Source organism: Nomascus leucogenys, chromosome 21, assembly GCF_006542625.1.
Source record: "Nomascus leucogenys isolate Asia chromosome 21, Asia_NLE_v1, whole genome shotgun sequence".
In the NCBI taxonomy this organism is placed as follows: Eukaryota; Metazoa; Chordata; class Mammalia; order Primates; family Hylobatidae; genus Nomascus; species Nomascus leucogenys.
Genome location: NC_044401.1, coordinates 52,109,890 through 52,131,590, shown reverse-complemented (window position 1 = coordinate 52,131,590; position 21,701 = coordinate 52,109,890). Strand labels below are relative to the sequence as shown.

At 49.6% G+C, this 21,701-nt stretch overlaps 1 protein-coding gene across 4 annotated transcripts in view; it reads right to left on the bottom strand.

The window, feature by feature from the left end:
- Positions 1-21,701, bottom strand: part of IQSEC1 (IQ motif and Sec7 domain ArfGEF 1) — a 395,060-nt gene that overhangs the window by 255,592 nt on the left and 117,767 nt on the right. For all 4 annotated transcript variants that reach the window (XM_030802084.1, XM_030802089.1, XM_030802091.1 and 1 more), the window contains exon 2: positions 14,410-14,439. In XM_030802084.1, coding sequence (XP_030657944.1) covers positions 14,410-14,439 — 30 coding nt within the window. The remainder of the gene's footprint in view (positions 1-14,409; positions 14,440-21,701) is intronic.

Sequence of the window (21,701 nt, the reverse complement as noted above, 5' to 3'; positions counted from 1 at the left end):
GTTCTTTCGCTCTTTGCAATAAATCCTGCTACTGCTCACTCTTTGGGTCCACACTGCTTTTATGAGCTGTAACACTCACCTCAAAGGTCTGCAGCTTCACTCCTGAGGCCAGCGAGCCCACGAGCCCACCGGGAAAAATGAACAACTCCAGATGCGCCGCCTTAAGAGCTGTAACACTCACCATGAAGATCTGCAGCTTCACTCCTGAGCCAGCGAGACCACGAACCCACCAGAAGGAAGAAACTCTGAACACATCCGAACATCAGAAGGAACAAACTCCAGACGCACCACCTTAAGAGCTGTAACACTCACCGCGAGGGTCCGTGGCTTCATTCTTGAAGTCAGTAAGACCAAGAACCCACCAATTCCCGACACACCAGCAACCTCTTGCAGAGGATGCTGGGAAATTCTATGTCTCAGCAGCCACATGCCCACCTAACGTCAGGTATTGGTTTTCTCTAAAAGAGAGGTGGACGATGCCATCGGGAGCCCCTGTCACAGCCCCTTCTGCCCCCAACCACTCCTGACCCTAGTGCATGTTGTAGCAGAGTGTCAGTCAGACAGATTGCATTGTGTGTGCTGGTCGCTGAGTGATTCATCATTCAGGGACCAGCTGAAAATCATGGCCCAACAGTGGCTGTTTATTAGATTTGATGGAAAATGGTTGGTGGATGTCCATTCCTAGCCCTGAGTCTCTCTGGCATGCAAAGGTGACAGGTCAGGGAAGTAGGGGAACAGTAGCAAAGTTCAGAATGGGAGCACGATGGGGTCAGGGGAGGCCCCACACCAAAGGACAAGGGTCATAACAGGGGCAGGCTCGGTGGCCTGAACACCTGAATTCTACCCACAAGGTCATGTTGGAGGGAGGAAGTACCATCATGTCTACATCATTAGAAAGAGTTCTCTTCAGACAGACACAGTGGCTCATGCCTGTAATCCCAGCACTTTGGGAGGCTGAGGAGGGAGGATCACCTGAGGTCAGGAGTTCAAGACCAGCCTGACCAACATGGTGAAATCCTGTCTCTACTAAAAACAAAAATTAGCTGGGTATGGTGGCAGGTGCCTGTAATCCCAGCTACTTGGGAGGCCGAGGCAGGAGAATCACTTGAACCCAGAAAGCAGAGGTTGTAGTGACCCAAGATCGAGTCACTGTACTCCAGGCTGGGCGACAGAAGCGAAACTCCATCTCAAAAAAACAAAACAACAACAACAAAAACAAAGAGAGAGAATTCTATTCCTCATAAGTCAGACTCCCCACGGACACTGCATCAGATTTGAAAGTAAAATAATATTTCCCAAATATCTAATTAGCAAGGATCAGAACAATTGCAATAGTCAGAGTGGAGAGGATGCAAGGAGGCTGCATCTTAGATGCTTCTCTTCAAAAACGTATGTGGCAATATGGATTAAGAAACTGTGAAATCTTTTTAGCCTTTGACCTAGTAATTCTACTTCTGGGAACATAATGAAGAAAATAATCGGGGAGGCTGACAAGGATTTACATGCCAAATGTTCACTGCAGCATTACTGAAATTGAAAGCAACTTTAATGATCAATGGGAAAACAGTAAAGAATAAATATCATATTGCTTTAAATGAATGTTTAGAAATATTAATACACTATTTTCAAATAATAGCTGTAGAAACCATGGAGCACTCTGAGACATGAAACTTCGTGAGTCTCAAAGGGCACTTGTTTTTTCCTCTCAAGTCTCTCTTCCTCATCTGCTCTATCTCAGTAAAAAGCACTGCTGTCCTCCCAGTTCTTCAAGTCAAAAATCCAAATGTGTTCTTGGTTCCAGCTGGGCGTGGTGGCTCACGCCTATAATCCCAGCACTTTGGGAGGCTGAGACAGGCGGATCACCTGAGGTGCGGAGTTTGAGACCAGCCTGGCCAACATGGTGAAACCCCGCCTCTACTTAAAATACAAAAATTAGTCGGGTGTGGTGGCTGGTGCCTGTAATCTCAGCTACTCGGGAGGCTGAGGCAGCAGGAGAATCACTTGAACCTGGGAGGCGGAGGTTGCAGTGAGCCGAGATCGCGACTGCACTCTAGCCTGGGTAATAAAGCAAGACTCTGTCTCAAAAAAAAAAAAAAAAAAGAAAAAAAAATGTTCTTGGTTCTTTTCTTTCTCTGTCAGGAGACAGCCACTCCCTAAGCAAGTCCTGTAGGGGCACCTTCCAGTGAATACCTCTGGGCTGTCCCCTCTCCTCCCTACCCCCTGTCCTCCCTCCCACCTTTTCTTTCCACTCCCCTATCTACTCCTTTCACTCCTCCCCTCCCTCTCCCCACCCTCTCCTCTCCCCTCCAGTGTCCAGGCCAGGCTAGGGCTCCTCTCTCAGGGCTGACCCCCGTGTCCTCCTCAGGACTCCTGGCTTCCTCTCTCAGCCCAGAGCCCCTCTGCCAAGCAGCCAGAGGAGTTTGGTCCAATGGAAGTTGACGCAGGCACTCCCTGCAGGACTGCTCCAGCAAATCCCCTGCCCTTTAGAACAAAACCCCAAGCCTGTCCTGTGGAACCGGGCTTGGACTGGTGAGGGGTGTAAGAGACAGCCCCTGGCCCAGCCGGCCAGGCCTGAAGCTCCTGGAAGAGAGAAGTTCTCATTAGCAGTTCAGGCATCGGGGCTGAGCTGGGGATAGTTCAGTTTGGAGACCCAGAGCAAAGTGCACTCATAGAGGGCTGCCCTGCCACCAAGGGGGCTGATCCCAGCCCCAGTCCCCAGCCTACCTCTGCCCTATGTGTTCCTGCCACTCTGGCTTTCTTTGACCTGAGATGCCTCCTGGCCAATTCCTGTGGTCACACACAGACAATGGAGCCCTACCAGACCCACCCCCTTCAGAAGCTGTCCCCACCCCTCCTGCAGCAGGTGGGTGTGCACGGTGCTGTGCGTGTCTTTCCTTTGTAGCTATGAACAGGTGGCTCTCGATTGTAGATGGTTTCTGTCCTTGTCTCACCTTCCCAGCTGGGCAGTGAGGTCTTTACAGTGGGATCTGTGTCTGAGCCATCTCCAGGAGCCCAGTGGAGCTTGGCTGGGTGGCTGGTATTCAGGCTTCCCAGAGAGGAAACCACACGTGCAAAGAGACGGAGGTGTGATCGTGCCTGTGGCAAACTGGACGCTTCAGCGTGTGTAGTGGGAGGGGAAGGCTGGAGTGGGTGGAAAGGTCATCAGGAGGCAGGGCACCGAGGGCCCCAAAGCCAACGGGATGAGAGTCGAGGACGGATTTTAAGGACAGCAGCACTGGGTGGCCACACTTTGGCCTGTTATGCATATAGAAAATCCACATGGGGGAGCCAAGGGGCCCCACAACACTCCCACCCTGTCCCCAGCCCACTTCTTGCTTCCTGGTCCTGCTCTCTTGTGGGGGGAAGGAGAATCTTATCTGACTGGTGGAACTCTAGGACCATCCCTGGACACCATCAGTAGTGGGCAGGGTCACCACATGTTCAAGGCTGTGCACCCTGAGCTGCCAGCCATGCACGAGGGCAGGGCCTTCTGGATCTTCCTCAGGCTCCTTAGGAACCCAGGAGGAAGCTCCCTCATGGGTGCTAATGGGCGTCTGCACCCACAGATTCACTGCCTGACATGGAAACACCAGGAAGCTGGAACTTATAGATATATGAAGCAAACATAAATATATATATGAAGCAAAAACTGACACAACTGAAGGGAGTCATCCGTTATTCGTTAGACAGTTACTCATTAATAGGTGGTGCTTCAATACCCTATTCTCCATAACAATAGAACAACCAGACCGGAAATAAGTAAGGAAGCAGAATTGAGTACTTGAGCAACTCAAGACACCAACTAGATCTAACAGGACACTCCACTCAACAGAACGCAGAGTCCTCTAGTGGGTGTGGACTTTCTCCAAGATTGACCACAGGGTAAGCCACAATTTAAGTCTCATGCGATTTTAGAAAATAGCCTACAAAGTAACTTCTGGGACCACAATGGGATGAAGTAAGAAATCAACAATAGAGGGAAAACCTAAAAATTCACAAAGTTATATAAGTTAAACAACACCCTCTTAAAGACCGATAGGTCAAAAGAGAAATCACAAGGACAATTAGAAAGTACTTAGAGGAGAAGAAAAAAAGTACAACATAGCAAAGCTTATGGAACACAGTGAAAGTAGTACTAAGGAGGAAATTTATAGCTTGATACATTAAAGAAAAAGAAAGATCTTAAATCAACAAAATAACTTTACAACTTAAGGAACTAGTAACAAACAAAGTAAACCCAATGCTGGCAGCAAAAGAAAATAATAAAGATTATAGCAGAGATAAACTAATAATATCAATAAATAATAACAGTGAACAAATAATAATAATAAACAAATAATAAACAAATCCAAACAAAAGTTGGTTCTCCCAGAAGATTGACAAAATTGACAATTCACCACTTAGACTAACCAAGAATAAAAAGACTTAACTAAAATCAGAAGTGAAAGTTAGAATTTTATTACCGATTTTGTAGAAATATAAGGATTATATGAGAGTCCTGTAAGTAATGGTACAAGAAATCATATAACCTAGATGATTCAAATTCCTAGAAACACCAAACCTACTGAGACCGAATTACAAAGAAATAAAAAATCTGATTTGCATTTCCCTGATGGCCAGTGATGATGAGAAATGCGAATCAAAACCGCAATGAGATACCATCTCACACCAGTTAGAATGGCCATCATTAAAAAGTCAGGAAGGCCGGGCGCTGTGGCTCACGCCTGTAATCCCAGCACTTTGGGAGGCCGAGGCGGGCGGATCACGAGGTCAGGAGATCGAGACCATCCTGGCTAACACGGTGAAACCCCGTCTCTACTAAAAAATACAAAAAAATTAGCCAGGCGAGGTGGCGGGCGCCTGTAGTCCCAGCTACGCGGGAGGCTGAGGCAGGAGAATGGCATGAACCCCGGGGGACGGAGCCTGCAGTGAGCCGAGATCGCGCCACTTCACTCCAGCCTGGGTGAAAGAGTGAGACTCCTTCTCAAAAAACAAAAAACAACAACAAAAAAAAAAAAGTCAGGAAACAACAGGTGCTGGAGAGGATGTGGAGAAATAGGAACACTTTTACACTGTTGGTGGGACTGTAAACTAGTTCAACCATTGTGGAAGTCAGTGTGGCGATTCCTCAGGGATCTAGAACTAGAAATACCATTTGACCCAGCCATCCCATTACTGGGTATATACCCAAAGGACTATAAATCATGCTGCTATAAAGACACATGCACACGTATGTTTATTGCGGCACTATTCACAATAGCGAAGACTTGGAACCAACCCAAATGTCCAACAACGATAGACTGGATTAAGAAAATGTGGCACATATACCCCATGGAATACTATGCAGCCATAAAAAACGATGAGTTCATGTCCTTTGTAAGGACATGGATGAAACTGGAAACCATCATTCTCAGTAAACTATTGCAAGGACAAAAAACCAAACACCGCATGTTCTCATTCATAGGTGGGAATTGAACAATGAGAACTCATGGACACAGGAAGAGGAACATCACACTCCAGGGACTGTTGTGGGGTGGGGGGAGGGGGGAGGGACAGCATTAGGAGATACACCTAATGCTAAATGACAAGTTAATGGGTGCAGCACACCAACATGGCACATGGATACATATGTAACAAACCTGCACATTGTGCACATGTACCCTAAAACTTAAAGTATAATAATAAAAAAAAAGAAATAAAAAATCTGAATAGACTCATAACTAATAAGGAGACTAAATTAGTAATCAAACACCTCCTGACAATGAAAAGCCCTGGACCTGATGGCTTCAACTGATGAATTCTACCAAACATTTCCAGAAGAAATCACACCAAGCATTCTCCAACTCTTCCAAAAACTTCAACTAGGGAGTGCTTCCTACATCATTCTGTGAGGCCAGCATTGTCTTGTACCAGAGCTAAACAAAGACACTACAAGAAAACCACACACTAATACCTCTTATGAACATTGATGCAAAAATCCTCAGCAAATATCAGCAACCAAATTCAGTAGCCCGATAAAAGAATTCTGCAGTATGACTAAGTGGAATTTATTCCTGGAATGCAAGGATGGCTCAACATCCAAAAACTGTTCAGTGTAATGCATACCAGAATTAAGGGGGAAAAAAACACGTGGCCATCTTAATTGGTGCAGAAAACATACTTGACAAAATTCAAAACCTTTTCATAATAAAAACACTAAACAAGGCCGTGTGGTGGCTCATGCCTGTAATCCCAGCACTTTGGGAGGCCAACATGGGTGGATTACCTGAGGTCAGGAGTTCAAGACCAGCCTGCCCAACATGTAGAAACTCCGTCTCTACTAAAAATACAAAAAAAGAAAATAGCTGGGCGTGGTGGTGCACACCTATAATCCCAGGTACTCAGGAGGCTGAGGCAGGAGAATTGCTTGAATCTGGGAGGCAGAGGTTGCAGTGAGCTGAGACTGCACCACTGCACTCTAGCCTGGGTGACAGAGCGAGACTCTGTCCCCAAAAAATAAAAATTACAAATAAAATAAATAAAATAAAAACACTAAAAAAAATAGGAATGGAAACTACCTCAACATAATAAAGGCCATATACAAAAAATCCACAGCTAACATCATACTCAGCAGTGAAAGACTGAAAGCTTTTTAGCTAAGATCAGGAACAAGACAAGGATGTCATTTTGTCATTTGGGTTCAACATAGTATTGGAAGTCCTAGATAGGCAATTAGGAAAGAGAAAGAAGTGCATGATAGAGGGAGAGAAGCGGGAGCATCCAGGCATGTGGACAGGCAAGCTTAGCACATTTAGCTCTGGCCTCCTTCCAGAGGTGCTCCCCCTTGGATGTGGAAAGTGGCAAGTACAGAGACCAAAATAGCATGCTGTGCCAGGGCACATGGCTGAGCACTGAGGCACAGTGGCACTGAGGCACTGCATAAGACAAAGTTCCTGCTGACATTCCAGTGGGGACAGGCAGATACGGGACAGAAGTAAACAGGCTGATGTGCAGAGATTGGCTAGGTTACTTCAAGTGGGATGATAAGGGAAGGGGAGCTGACATCTGAAGGGGGGATTGGACTGAGGAGAACCCACCTTGGGTGAGACCTGGGGGAGCATGTTCTAGGCTGAGGGAACAGCACAGGCAAAGGCCCTGGGGCACTAATGAGCTTGGAAGAATGGAGGTACCAGAAGGCCAGAGTGTGATGACCACAGTGATGGAGGAGAGAATGGAGAGTCAGATGTGGACAAGATCAAGAAAACTCTGGGGTCTAGATGTTTTCATTTCCATTTGAGATAAGGACACTGAGGCTCAGGGAATTTGAATCATTTGACCAAGGTCATTCAGCTTAGACCCTGGTTTCAAAGTCCTCACTCTCCCAAACACTGGACCTGGGTCAGATGCACACATACACATTGTGTCACCACCTTCTAAGTACCTTTAAGATTTGGTTGCAATAGAAGCAGATGTTTAGACAAGGCTTACTAAATGTATTTTGGGATTTAGTCTAATTCCCCATTAGTAGACTCCCTTGCCCCCGCACCAATATCTCTGCCCCATCTTCTAAACAGTCAGTTATTACTTCTCTACACAAGTTCATAGAAAACAAATCAAAACGCAAAATACACCCAGTCAGATAGGTTTTTGCCCAATGACTTCAATGTGGCTCCTATAAGATCTTTCTACTTCCTGTGTAAAGAAAGGACCAGTAGTGCCTCCAGAAGCAGGTTGAGGGTATCCAGAGGCCATTCAAAGGTCTCAGGGACCCACAATTCATGGGCCACACAGCAGAATGAACACAGCTCAAGAAAGCACTAGTGAACTAGAAGACCATCCTGAGGAAATTGCTCAGGATACAGCACAAAGAGCCAAGGAGATGGAAAAGTAAAGTCCACCAAAGTCAAGAATGCCCAAGAAATCTCAATCATAAACCCAGGGGAGCAAAGGAAGGACGGAGGACAGCCAAAAGGGCACACTATCCAAGCAGCGGCTACCACATCCTGCTCATGTAAACATGGGCTTGCCTCAGACCCTCCCTCAGGATTCTGAGCAGCTGTGTCTCCACAGACTGTGGCAGAGGGAGAAGAAAGGAAATGGATGCTAACTGAATGGTATGACATGGCATGTGCTGTTCCATCTACACCTCATTTAATTGGTCCATGGCCTTGAGGCTAAAGTCTTTGCTCTGATTTCATCATGGGGCAGAAATTAACTGTATCTCATTGGTCTTCACACCCTTAGTAGTTAGCACAAAGACACAGCAGGTGCTCAATAAAGACTATTGAATGAGTGTGAAATCTGAGGCTTGGAGAGCTCAGTGGTTGTTGCATGGTGACACGAGGGTAAGACAAACAGAAAGGATTTGAATTCAAGATTATCTGCCCCCAGTGCCTGTACTCTTTTGATTCCACAGTGCTAAGAAATGTCCACTCGCCTCCAGAGGCTGCCAGCTCAGCCCTTAGTCCAGCACCTCCAAAACATGGCTGGACAGTGGCAGAGGGCCCCGGCCCAGCCCCAGCCCGTCTCTCACATTTGGAGCCTGCTCCCATTCCTTCCTGGAGAGAAAGTGTTCACCTCTGTTTACCTGGCACAGCAAACACTCTCAGCTTTGTCTGCCACGTTCAGCAGTTTTCATACCTCCTTGTGAACAAAATAAACTGTGCATTCTCATTTTGGGTTTGGGGAAAAAAGCCCAGTTAATTACAAAGGCTGTTTTGCCTTGGTATGGAGACAGAAAACTGGATCTGTTTGGACTAATTACGTTTACTCACACATCTTGGTTCCAGCTGAGCCAATGCTGGTAACCAGGCCCACCGTCTCCAGAAGCTCCCCCACCATCCCCAAACAAAACAGTCCTCGGGCTCTCCTCATTGTCCAGCCCTGAGCCTTGCTGTTGCCTTTGGAAAATGCCAGTCAACGTTCAGAGAACTGACGGGGAGGCGACCTACATGGGACCACCTCATGCAATATGCTTCTAAGGTCAGGGCTGGGCGCGGTAATCCCAGCACTTTGGGAGGCCAAGACAGGCAGATCACTTGAGCCCAAGTGTTCAAGTTCAGTCTGGGCAACATGACAAAACCCCATCTCTACTAAAAATACAAAAATTAGCCAAGCGTGATGGTGTGCGCCTGTAGTCCCAGCCACTCAGGAGGCTGAGGCATGAGAATCGCTGGAACCCAGGAGGCAGAGGTTGCAATGAGCTGAGATCACGCCACTGCATTCCAGCCTGGGTGACAGAGTAGCACTCGGTCTCAAAAAAAAAAAAAAAAAAAATCTTCTAAGTGTTAGAAGCAAAATTTCTGCACTTCAGTCAGCTCATGCTTATGAAGGGTACGTGTCTGCCACTGGACACTGGCATACTTGGAGAAATTCTGTTTCCTTGGAGAGACCATATGTTCAGGCAACCTGTTAAGATCATGTGGGCGCTTATTTAAAATGCAGATTCAGGCTGGGAGCAGTGACTCACGCCTGTAATCGCAACACTTTGGGAGGTTGAAGCAAGCAGATTACTTGAGGTCAGGAGTTTGAGACCAGCCTGGCCAACATGGTGAAACCTGTTTCTACTAAAAATATAAAAATTAGCTGGGCCTGGTGGCAGGCACCTGCAATCCCAGCTTCTCGGGAGGCTGAAGCAGGAGAATCACTTGAACCTGGGAGGTGAAGGTTACAGTGAGCCGAGATCGCGTCACTGCACTCCAGCCTGGACGACAAGAACAAGACCTCATCTCAAAAAAATGCAGATTCCCAGACCCTGCCCAGACCTACTGAGTGAGGCATGAAAGGGATAGGGCCTGGAAATCTGTATTTTCAACAAGCACCACAGGCGACACTGACTTGCAAAGGCTTTGGTGCACGGCATCCCACCTTTGCACTCGAAATCCACGTCATCCTAGGCAAGCTGTTTTGTACTTCTCAGCCTCAATTTCCCAGAGCTGAAAAAATAAGGGCCAATAATAACTCTCTTAAAAGGGTGCGGGTGATTGTGCAGATGAGGTGAGGCCCCCACCCATAGTGAGAACTCATTGAATGGAACTTACTCCTATGACTGAATGTAGTTGAGTTAATTTCAAGGATTTGACAGAGTGCCGGGGGGAAAAAAGATAATGCTTGCACCCTGCAGAAGGCCCTGGCACTTTCAAACCAGTATCCACATTCTCTCTGGACCCTCTACCCGGTCATTCATTTTTGCAGACTCCAAACTCCACAAACCTCTTCTCTTCCTATGGTCCCTCTTCCATAAATAAATCATTAGAAGATTCACATTTGACGGCCTCCAGAGCCTTCCTCTTGATGGAGTTAAAAGCAGACACATCCTCCCGGGGAACAATGAGCAAAGTCCTACATTTGCAAAATGGTCAAAAAATGAGTCATTTCATTTGTGGAAAATGAATGTATCTGATCTTGCAAATGTTTTGCCTCAGGGAAAAGTAGTGAGCGTGAATTCACAAACAGGCTTCTCCACGCAAAAGCACTTCCCTGCTGCTCCGGAGGCTAAGAAAAGCAAACCAGAAAGGTGGCAACTCCAATCATTTGAGTCTAAAGAACAAGAATCTCACCAAGCAGGGACCTTGGGGCAGGGCGAGAGCTGGTGGGGAGGAGGTGTCTCTCAGGGCTATCCTTAATTTTTTAAATTTATTTTTGGTAGAGACGGGGTCCGGCTATGTTGCCCAGGATACTCTTGGACTCCTGGCCTCAAATGATCTTCCTGCCTTGGCCTCCCAAAGTGCTGGGATTACAAGCATGAGCCCCCAAGCCCTGCCCCTGTGTGCCCTTAATATTTAGCACAGGCCATGAGCTCTCAAGGTCAGTCATACCTTCCTTAGGCAAATAAAATCCATACATGGCTTCACTGATTTCTCAAATGCAGAATCTCTGCCCACTAATTTTAGTGAGTGTTTGGTGAGGGGAGGGTGTTAGGGGCGGTCTCCACTGAGCATGGGGGTGGTCCATTTTTCCTCTTCCTTCTGGTTTATGGCCTGAAAATATTTATGAGTCCTAAGTCCAATCAAACACACATGAACATGTGCCTGTTCTGTGCAAGGCATCCTGCCCAGGGCTCCCAGCAAGGCCAAGATGAATCCACTGCACAGACACCCCCCGGGTGCCTGTTCTGTGCCCCACAGGTGCTGGCACCATCTAACCACAACTCAAGGGCCTCACCCCTGTCCTGGGGGCCTTCCTCTGCCTGAGAGGAAAGACAAATGCTTAAGTCATTTGGACACAAAGCAGAAGGAACTGGGATATCAAAAGTGAAGCATAAAAAGCCACAGAGGCAATCAGGAGGCCACCCTGTCAGCCCCAGCTCCCCTCAAAGCTCCAGAAAGGCAGCCACCATGGGGGCTCTGAGAAAGGAAGGGATCTTCAGGGGGTCGGGTGGAGCATTTTCCAAACAGAGGAAACATCCTGAGTCACAGACAGCAGGGGGCAGGCAAGCAGGAATCATGGGCCGCATTTAGAAAGGCGAGTGGCATCATTTGGTGGGAGCTGGAGGTGCGCACAGGAAGGTTGTGGAAGCTCAGCTGCACTGGTAGGGGTGTGGCGTCCAGGGATCACCAGGGCCACTGCTACAGTGTGTCAGGCCAGGGGGAGTCCTGGGGGAGAAGCGGGGGAGGGCCATGGTCACACTTTAGTTTTCCAACCTCCCCTCTAGCGGATCTGGAGAGGGTAGAAGCGCTCAAAGAGAACCACAGTCAGGATCCCGGGTTTGGTGACGCAGACCCCGCATGGACACTGCTCTGGAAGCACAGATCTGGTGGCTCTCTGTCCAGAGAGTGGTGATCTGAAGCACGGGGGTGGGGGCGGGGTCAGATCTGAACAATCTGAGGCCTCTGATCCTGAGAAAAGGGAGGCCCAGCTCCTGGGGGAAGGGTGTGACCCATGACACAGGCCTGGGACCCAAGTCATCAGCTGCATGGGGAAGAAACACAATGCCTGTGCATGATGGGGACAATGGGCCAGGGCAGGTAAAGCCATGGTGAATCACATCTGACCCCAGCATCTTAACCTCAGCAACACTGTCTACTGCGATGTCCACATGGCAGGGCGTTTTGGGGCTGGATTCTTCAGCCCTGGAAGAACTCAGCACAGCCTTCCCTGCTGGAACTTCCATCCGCGCTCTCCCTTGCCCGGCTTCTCCTGTCTGTGCACCCCACTGGGAGCCGTGTGGCTCGGAGGTGGAACATATGCTCGGCTCTGCGTGCCAGTCCCCCTGTGACGCGGAGGCCATTCCTCATTCTCCCCAGGCAGCCAGTCATGCTCACTCCTGGGGTCCCTGCACATGCTGTTCCCCCACCGAAATGTCGTTCCCATCCTTCTCCTCCAGGGCTGGGTTCCACAGCGCCTGCCTGGCAAATGCTTTCCTGACGATCCGCCAGAGGGAGTGCCGGGCCAGGCGGAGCTGGGGCAGACCAGATCCCCACCACAAGGGTCTACTCACTCTACATGTTCACTGGCCCCCGCTCAGGTCACCAGTGAGAGCAGGCTGCTCTCAGGACCCCCCCCGTAAGGTACCCGCTGCCCACCATGAACTTTCACAGAATGAGGGTTTCAGGTAAGCAGCTGCCTTCTTGGAAGACAGAGGGAGAAGGGCACCTCGGGGGGACTGGGGGAAGCTTAGATCCCAGAGGGGCCCAGAGAGGCAGGCCGGGGAGGGCCTGAGAGGCTGCGAGGCCATCTCCTTCCTGAGCCTGCAGCCCCTCCAAGTCCATGTGGGAATCCCCTTCCACCTCAGGGCCAGCCCCAGGGATTGGCAACCCACCCTCTCCCTATCCTGTTGTTTTGAATTAATTGTTTGAACAAGTATTACATTGGCAGGGTTCGGAACCCTCAGGAATATTCCTAGGTCTGCCCTGAGGAAGCGTACAGGCACTGGAGGCCCTGCCCCTTGCCCTCCCTCTGAAGGGACCATTTAAAGAGCCATCTGTTTCCTTCCTGCTTCTTTTTGCTGACAAATTAAATAAGAATATACGTACTTATATCTGCCCTTTCTTACCCCAAAGTAGTGTGAGATGTGTACTCTCGCACCCTGCTTTGCTCACTTAATGGTACATTCCAGAGCTTTCTCCATCGTGCACCAGGGCAGTCTCCCCTCCTCCTCCTCAGGACCATGCTGTGTTCCAGGGTGGGGCCGTGCGGCGGTACACACCTCAGGCTGCAAGGGGCCTGCTGCCCCCTCCCTCGGATCCCCAGACCCTAGCCTTTGTCCATCCACCCCCCCGGGCATCCCCCCTTATCCCCTTTAGCTCCCACTCTTGCCAGCCCAAGTGCACCATCCCCAGCTAGTCCCCTCATTTGGGCTTCACCCCTGCACACAGTCCTTCTGGGACGCTCTCTCTCTCCAGTTCCCCTTCTGAGCATGCCTCTGCTTCCTGCGAGACCCTGCCTCTCACTCCCTGGACTCTGGTTCCCTGGAGCCCAACTCCCTGCCCGTGTCCCCTGCTCCAAGCACACAGCCGACTGCCCCAAGTATAAGATTCAGCACCCCCTGTGCTGCCTCCCAAGAGGCTCCCTGGGATGCAGCCTCCCCCAGATCTGTCTCTTGTTCTGCAGGTACCTGGAGGACCCCACTCCAGCTGGCACCCCCAGGGCCAAGCTCAGGACATCTCATCTCCCCAGCCTGTAACATCACAATACAAACCAGCCACCTCAGGCCACCACACTAAGACCCGGAAGTCCATCTGCTGCCAAAGGGGACTGGGGGTCCATGGGCTCTTAACTGCCTCCTGGCCTCTCCTTCCCCTCCCCAGCCTCACCATGCTGACCCCCATCTCCCATGCCCATGGCCTTCTTGGTCCCCCAGCTCATGCCTTGAGAACTGCCGGGCCCCAGGCCCCTTGGCTGGGGCACTGACACCCCAGCTACTGTCTCAGACCAGACCCTCTTCTAGGTTCAGTCAGAGCCTCTGGCAGAAAGCCCACTCCATGTCCACCCCCACCTACCCTCGGTTGGTGGGGCGAGGATGGGCAGGGGCACTACACTTGCCACGGAGACACCCCTGCACTATTAGAGGCTGGTTAGAGCCGGGCCCACCACCAAGCATCTTAGACTTGCCCTGACCCCGCCCAGCCCAGCCCCAGGGGTGTCAGGTACAGAAGTTTCTGGTCCTAGATGGGTCACAGCCTTGGCACACTGGGCCATCACCAGCCCCAGAAAGGAAGGAACAACCACCAACCTAGGTGATCTCTGCAGAGGTCACTCTAAACACAGGGAAGCTGGGAAGGGCTTTTGCTCCAGGATGCAGAGCCAACAGACGTGCTCCTGCAGATCATGCCCAGGCCCTTGGGGCACACGCCAGGGCCGAAGGGGGCAGCCAGGGGAGGAGAGGTCTGACCTGGGAGACCCGCAGGGAGAAATCAAAGCACATGGTTTCATCAACGCCGCTCACCGCCAGGATTCAGACACACGGACAGAGGTGGATGAAGCACATACCTGACGCTCCGTGAGCTTTCTCCTTCAGACCTGCAACGAGAAGAGCACATGCTTAGAGCCCAGAACCCTCTGCTCCGGGAGACCTGCACAACGACACTAGATGTGGGGACCCTGAGGCTCCTAGCTGCTCCTAGCTGCTCCCAGCGTCCCCTCCCCAGCCTCAACAGACATTCCCAGGCCCAATACTCCAGGGTCTCTTGTTGCTCTTCCTTTGACCTGGAACTGTATTCAGAAAGTCCACTCTTCTTAGAAGACTTAGGGTTCCTTTCCCACCATCTTCCAGTTTCCATCACCTTGACTGCAATTGTTTTCCCAGGATTTGAATACACCCCAGGAGTTGAGAGCAAAGCCAGAGGAGGGGTCTATGGTTCCAGAACTCTGACCTGGGCAGCAACTAAATGAATGAATGAGTGAATGAATGAATAAGTGACAGCGGTGCGACTGGCCTCATTGCATCCCCTACTTGGTATTTCCAGTGTTATTTCCCCAGAACCAGCTCTATTTTCAAGTACTCAGGAATCGATTACAACCACATTACAAAGGAGACAAGCTTGAATGTCAAGAAATTGGACAATCAGATTGTATTGCGCACTTGAACTTTCACGAAGACTGTGACTACGTGGTATTGACAGTGATGCCTTCCGGCTCTGTACACCAAAGGAAAGGGACTTCCGGATTAAACCCCACGCAGCTGATGGCTAAAGCCTCACTTGGGCTTCCTGGGTCTTAAGGAGCAAAGGGCTTTGAGCAAACACATTGAGGAATCTAATCCCTGGATGTCCCAAATTGGATTTTATTGCCAGAGAGCTAGAGAAATAAAAACATACTTAACCCAAAGTCAGAGATTTGTCTTTTTGTTCATTGCCTTTTCAGTAACGTCCCAGAACAGAAGTCAGAGCACATGCTGCACGACCCTTCAGCATAGAAAGCCCCAGGGGATGCCTTTCCCACTGAACCAAGCTTGCCCACAGATTCAGACCCGGCCTCCCTTGGTGCTGCCCAGCCCAGTCGCGCTCACCAGTAGCAAATGAGACAGAAGGCAGGTAGTCCCCAGCAATGTGTGTTCCAGGTGCCTGAATGCAAACCCCTTGTTCTAGAAGGACCTTGGTCTCCCTGTCCAGCAATTCTAATTCAGCATCGATGCACAACAACTTGGATCACATGGTCCCCACGACAGCAGGTGAGGTGGTGATGTGAGATGGGAATGGCGCACAAACACCTGTGGCATCTCCTTGACCCTGGGGGCCATGGGACAAGGTGCAGACCAGCCCCTGGTGGCTGAAGACCCTCCATAAAATTCCCAGGAAGCCTGATGATGGGGAGAGGCGATCCCAGGAGCAGCTTTTGAAAGTTCTTATTTTTTGTTTTTGTTTTCCCTTTGATCATAGCCAGGACAGAAAAGAAAGCAAGCAGAGGCCAACTCTGTGTGTGTGTGTGTGTGTGTGTGTGTGTGTGTGTGTGTGTGTGTGTGTGTGTTTGCGTGTCTTCACTTCATCGCCATCTTAGGTTGCTCACCCTGGGGAAGCCGGCTGCCCTGTTCTGTGAGCAACCCCTCTGGAAGAGGCCCAGGTGGTGAGGACCTGAGCCCCCTGCCACCAACCATGAGTGTGAGCCCAGAAGCAAATTTTCCACCCCTAGCTGCTGCAGCCCTGGACAACATCATGACCGCAATCACATGAGCACCCCAGAGGCAGAGCCACCAGCCACACTGTTCCTGCATTTCTGACCTCAGAAAGGGAGAGGTAGGGTGTCCCAGTCCCCTGTGCGCTGACCAAGAAACATAGGGTGCAACCAGGCCCCTCTTACGGACATGCCTGAGTAAGCAGCTCCTTTCTCGCTGTCCATGGCAATGACACCACAGGCCTATGTGTGTAAGTTCCCTAATAAATGCTGTGGATTGGTCACCCAGGCGTTCAGGGATCCTTTCTTCGGAATGACAACTGGCTCCAGCTCAGGAAGGTTTGGGGCACTCCTGCAGGACACTCCCCTGCCTCTGCTCTTAGGGTGACTCCAACTATGGGTTCAGCAGGACAGAACACAAGACCATCAACATTTGCTGTCTTCAGCTCCTACGTTTTGGGGTCACTTGTTACATGGTAATTGATAGCTAACACACAGCTCCTCCTGTGCGCCTCTATCCCAGATCTCTGTCTTGTGGCCTTCACTCAGGACCATGTGAAGCTCTCTATTTATGTCTGTTAGGGTCTGTCTGCCTCAGTAGGATGAAAATGCCACAAGGGTAAGGGTTTTGTCACATTCCCTGCAGGGTCTCCAGTACTTGTTATGAGGCAGACCTGGAGATAAGATTCAGCTAGGAGTTTATCTGGGAAGTGAGAAGAGAGAAGGGCTAGGGAGGTGAGAAGAGAAAAGAGAAGGGGGCCAACAATTGCTGTTATCAAGCTGCCAGCACCTCACTATATCCACCACTGTGGGAAACTGAGGCTCAGTTTACCTGGGAGCCCTAGAAACCAGTTCAAGCCACCTCCAGCTCTCCTACCCCAGGGCCGAAGCAGCTGGGAGTGGCTGAAGGCTGCTCCTGGGGAGGGTAAGTCTGCACACATCAGCCTGCCTCACAGGTGGCTGAGGAGCTCCCCCAGGCAAGGAAGGGGAGGTGCTGACAGGTGGATGTCAGCCTGGTGGCACTTGGGGGCAAAAGCAAGAGGCTCAGACAGCCAGTGCTCCCTGGACAAGGAGAGCCTCTGGCTGTCCTCACAAGAGCACAGTGGATAACCAAGCCTTCCTCCAGGTGGCCTTTAGACGGCCAAGGCTCAAGTGATAGTGTTTGTCCCTCTTGTTCCTCTTCCGCGGTGGAACCTACAGACTGCCCCCTTCGCCATGTGTGCAGCCCCTCCTTCCGTGCTCACTGGACTTGAACCTCTGGAAAACTGAAATCTACCTTTCCCAGATGCCCTTGCAGCTCTGGTTCTGCAAATGTTCTCAGCTTCTCTGGGCAGAGGCCTGTCCAGACTGAGAAGGTGGGCATGAGTGACACAGCAGGGTGGATAAATGAGCTCCTGGCTGGAAGGGAACAGAGGCTTCTGGTTCTCCCAAAGCAACTGGCTCCAGTTTCCAGGTTTGAGCCTCACAGGCAGTGGGGTTTCCATGGCAACAGTCAGGTGGATTTAGGTGATGGTCCAGGTTGTGTTGTTCCTGGCTATGGGACATCCAAGCTCGGTCCTGGACTCTGAGTCAAAATACATGGAAATAAATCCCCCTTAGCTCAAACTAGAAAGAGTAGATTCTGTTGTCTGCAACTAAGTGCTGTGACTGATCCAAATTCAAGTTCTCAAATCACCATGATTTTTCTTATATGGCGTGATGTAGAAAAGCATAAGAAAAACAAGTAAAAATCATCTCTAATCCTACCACCTGGAGGTAATCGCTATCACATTTTTGCATGTGTGCTTATGGGCTTTGTTTCCTGTCCATTTTTTCTTTTTTTTTTTTTTTTTTTTGAGACAAGAGTCTGGCTCTGTCCCCCAGGCTGGAGTGCAGTGGCACCATCTCAGCTCACTGCAAGCTCCACCTCCCAGGTTCACACCATTCTCCTGGCTCAGCCTCCCGAGTAGCTGGGACTACAGGCGCCCGCCACCACGCCCTGCTAATTTTTTTGTATTTTTAGTAGAGACAGGGTTTCACTATGTTGGCCAGGATGGTCTTGAACTCCTGACCTCGTGATCCGCCCACCTCGGCCTCCCAAAGTGCTAGGATTACAGGCTTGAGCCACTGCGCCTGGCCGTTTCCTGTCCATTTTTTCATACAGTGGAAATGACAGTTTACATCAGTCTATGCCCGTCTTCCTCACTTAACACGGATCATGAGCACATTTCAGGGGCCTCATCCATGAGGCCTTCAGCAGCTCTCCAGTCCAAGTCAGGTTCCTCTACCTCCACTCTGCAGCACTCTGCCCTTGGAACAAAATTCAAATTCCACACACAGCCCACAAAGCCTGCCAGGTCTGGCCCTGCTCAGTCTTCCACCTTCTTAGGATTCCAGTTTCCCCTCGGCTCCCCACTGCAGCCACACCCTTTCGTTCTGCCCTCACACAGCCAAGCTCCCCAACACCAGTTCTAGGGCACTGCTGTTCCCCCTTCCTGGAAGATCTGTCCTGTCCCTGGCTTTTGATTTCACTGGCTCTGTCTTCTGATTCAGATTTTACTTTAAATACCACCTCCTAGGACAGGCCTTCCTGGTATCCCTCCTATCTAAATAGCCCTCCCCTGGCCCCCCAGATTCTCTGCCATATTACCCCATTCATCCTTCTGTGAACATGTCACAATCTGAAATTGTCTTATTTGTCTACTTGCTTATTGTCTGTCTTTTCTAATAGAACATCAGCTCCATGAGGGGAGGCACTGTATCTGTCTTATTTATCACCATATTCCTTACAGAGTTCCTGCAAAATTCTTTTAAAACAACATTTATCTCTCACCATATACAAAAATTAACTCAGGGTGGGTGACATGGTTTGGATGTGTCCCCACCCAAGTCTCATCTTGAATTCCCACGTGTTATGGGAGGGACCCAGTGGCGGGTAATTAAATCATGGGGGCAAGTCTTTCCCATGCTGTTCTTGTGATAGTGAATTAGTATCATGAGATCTGATGATTTTATAAGGGGGAGTTTCCCTGCACAAGCTCTGTCTTTGCCTGATGCCATCCATGTAAGATATGACTTGCTCCTCCTTGCCTTCTGCTATGATTGTGAGGCCTGCCTAGCCATGTGGAGCTGTAAGTCCATTAAACCTATTTCTTCCCAGTCTCAGATATGTCTTTATCAGCAGTGTGAAAATGGACTAATACAGTAAATTGCTACCAGGAGAGTGGGGCACTGCTGTAGATGCCCAAAAATGTGGAAGCGACTTTGGAACCAAGTAACAGACGGGTTGGAACAGTTTGGAGGGCTCAGAAGAAGATAGGAAAATGTGGGAAAGTTTGGAACTTCCTAGAGACTTATTGAATGGCTTTGCCCAAAATGCTGATAGCAATATGGACAAGAAAGTCCAGGCTGAGGTGGTCTCAGATGGAGATGAGAAACTTAATTGGGAATTGGAGCAAAGGTGACTGTTGTTATGTTTTAGCAAAGAGATTGGCAGCATTTTGCCTCTGCTCTAGAGATTTGTGGAACTTTGAACTTGAGAGAGATGATTTAGGGTATCTGGTGGAAGAAATTTCTAAGCAGCAAAGCATTCAAGAGGTGACTTGGGTGCTCTTAAAGGCATTCAGTTTTCTAAGGGAAGCAGAGCATAAAAGTTTGGGAGATTTGCAGCCTGACAATGAGATAGAAAAGAAAAACCCATTTTCTGAGGAGAAATTCAAGCTGGCTGCAGAAATTTACATAAGTAATGAGGAGCCGAATGTTAATCCCCAAGACAATAGGGAAAATGTCTCCAGGGAATGTCAAGAGGTCTTCACAGCAGCCCCTCCCATCACAAGCCCAGAGGCCTAGGAGGAACAAATGGTTTTGTGGGCCATGCCCAGGGTCCCCAAGCCGTGTGCAGCCTAGGGACTTGGTGCTCTGTCTCCCAGCCATTCCAGCCATGGCTGAAAGGAGCCAATATAGAGCTCAGGTTGTGGCTTCAGAGGGTGCAAGCCCCAAGCTGTGGCAGCTTCCATGTGGCATTGAGCCTGAGGGTACACAGAAGTCAAGAATTAGGGTTTGGGGGCCTCTGCCTAGATTTCAGAGGATGTATGGAAACGCATGGATGCCCAGGCAGAAGTTTGCTGTAGGGGCAGGGCCCTCATGCAGAACCTCTGCTAAGGCAGTGTGGAAGGGAGTCCCACACAGAGTCCCTACTGGGGCACTGCCAAGTGGAACTGTGAGAAGAGGGCCACCGTCCTCCAGACCCCAGAATGGTAGATCCACCAACAGCTTGCACCGTGTGTCTGGAAAAGCTGCAGACACTCAATGCCAGCCAGTGAAAGCAGCTGGGAGGGAGGCTGTACCCTGCAAAGCCACAGGGGTGGAGCTGCCCAAGACCATGGGAACCCATCTCTTGCATCAGCATGACTTGCATGTAAGACATGGAGTCAAAGGAGGAGATCATTTTGAAGCTTTAAGATTTGACTGCCCCACTGGATTTTGGATTTGCATAGTGCCTGTAGTCCCTTTGTTTTGGTCTGTTTCTCCCATTTGGAATGACTGTATTTACCCAATGCCTATACCCCCGTTGGATCTAGGAAGTAATTAACTTTTTTTTTTTTTTTGAGACAGAGTCTCGCTGTTGCCCAGGCTGGAGTACAGTGGCGCAATCTCGGCTCACTGCAGGCTCCACCCCCCGGGGTTCACGCCATTCTCCTGCCTCAGCCTCCCGAGTAGCTGGGACTACAGGCGCCCGCCACCTCACCTGGCTAATTTTTTGTATTTTTAGTAGAGATGGGGTTTCACTGTGTTAGCCAGGATGGTCTCGATCTCCTGACCTCGTGATCCACCCGCCTCGGCCTCCCAAAGTGCTGGGATTACAGGCATGAGCCACCGCGCCCGGCCAGGAAGTAATTAACTTGCTTTTGATTTTACAGGCTCATAGGTGGAAGGGACTTGCCTTGTCTTGGATGAGACTTTGGACTGCAGACTTTCGAGTTAATGCTGAAAGGAGTTAAGATTTCGGGGGACTGCTGGGAAGGCATGATTGGTTTTGAAATGTGAGGACATGAGATTTGGGAGGGGCCAGGGGCAGAATGATATGGTTTGGCTGTGTTCCCACTCAAATCTCATCTTGAATTCCCACGTGTTGTGGGAGGGACCCAGTGGGAGGTAACTGAATCATGGGGGCAGGTCTTTCCCATGCTGTTCTTGAGACAGTGAATAAGTATCATGAGATCTGATGGTTTTATAAGGGGAAGTTTCCCTGCACAAGCTCTCTCTCTTTTTGTTGCCACCCATGTAAGATGTGACTTGTTCCTCCTTGCCTTCCGCCATGATTGTGAGACCTCCCCAGCCACGTGGAACTGTAAGTCCTTTAAACCTCTTTCTTTTGTAAATTGCCCAGTCTTGGGTATGTCTTTGTCAGCAGGGTGAAAACGGACTAATACAGTGGGTTAAAGACTCAAATGTAACACCCAAAACTATAGCACTACTAGAAGAAAACATACAGAAAACACTTCAGGACAACACTTTCACGTCTAGGCAAACATTTTATACCTAAGATCTCAAAAGCACAGACAAGAAAAACAAAAATAGAGAAATAGGACTTTATTAAATGAAAAAGCTTCTCCAACAGCAAAGAAAACAATCAACAGAGTGAAGAGAAACCTACAGAATGAGAGAAAACATTTGTAAACTACTCATCTGAC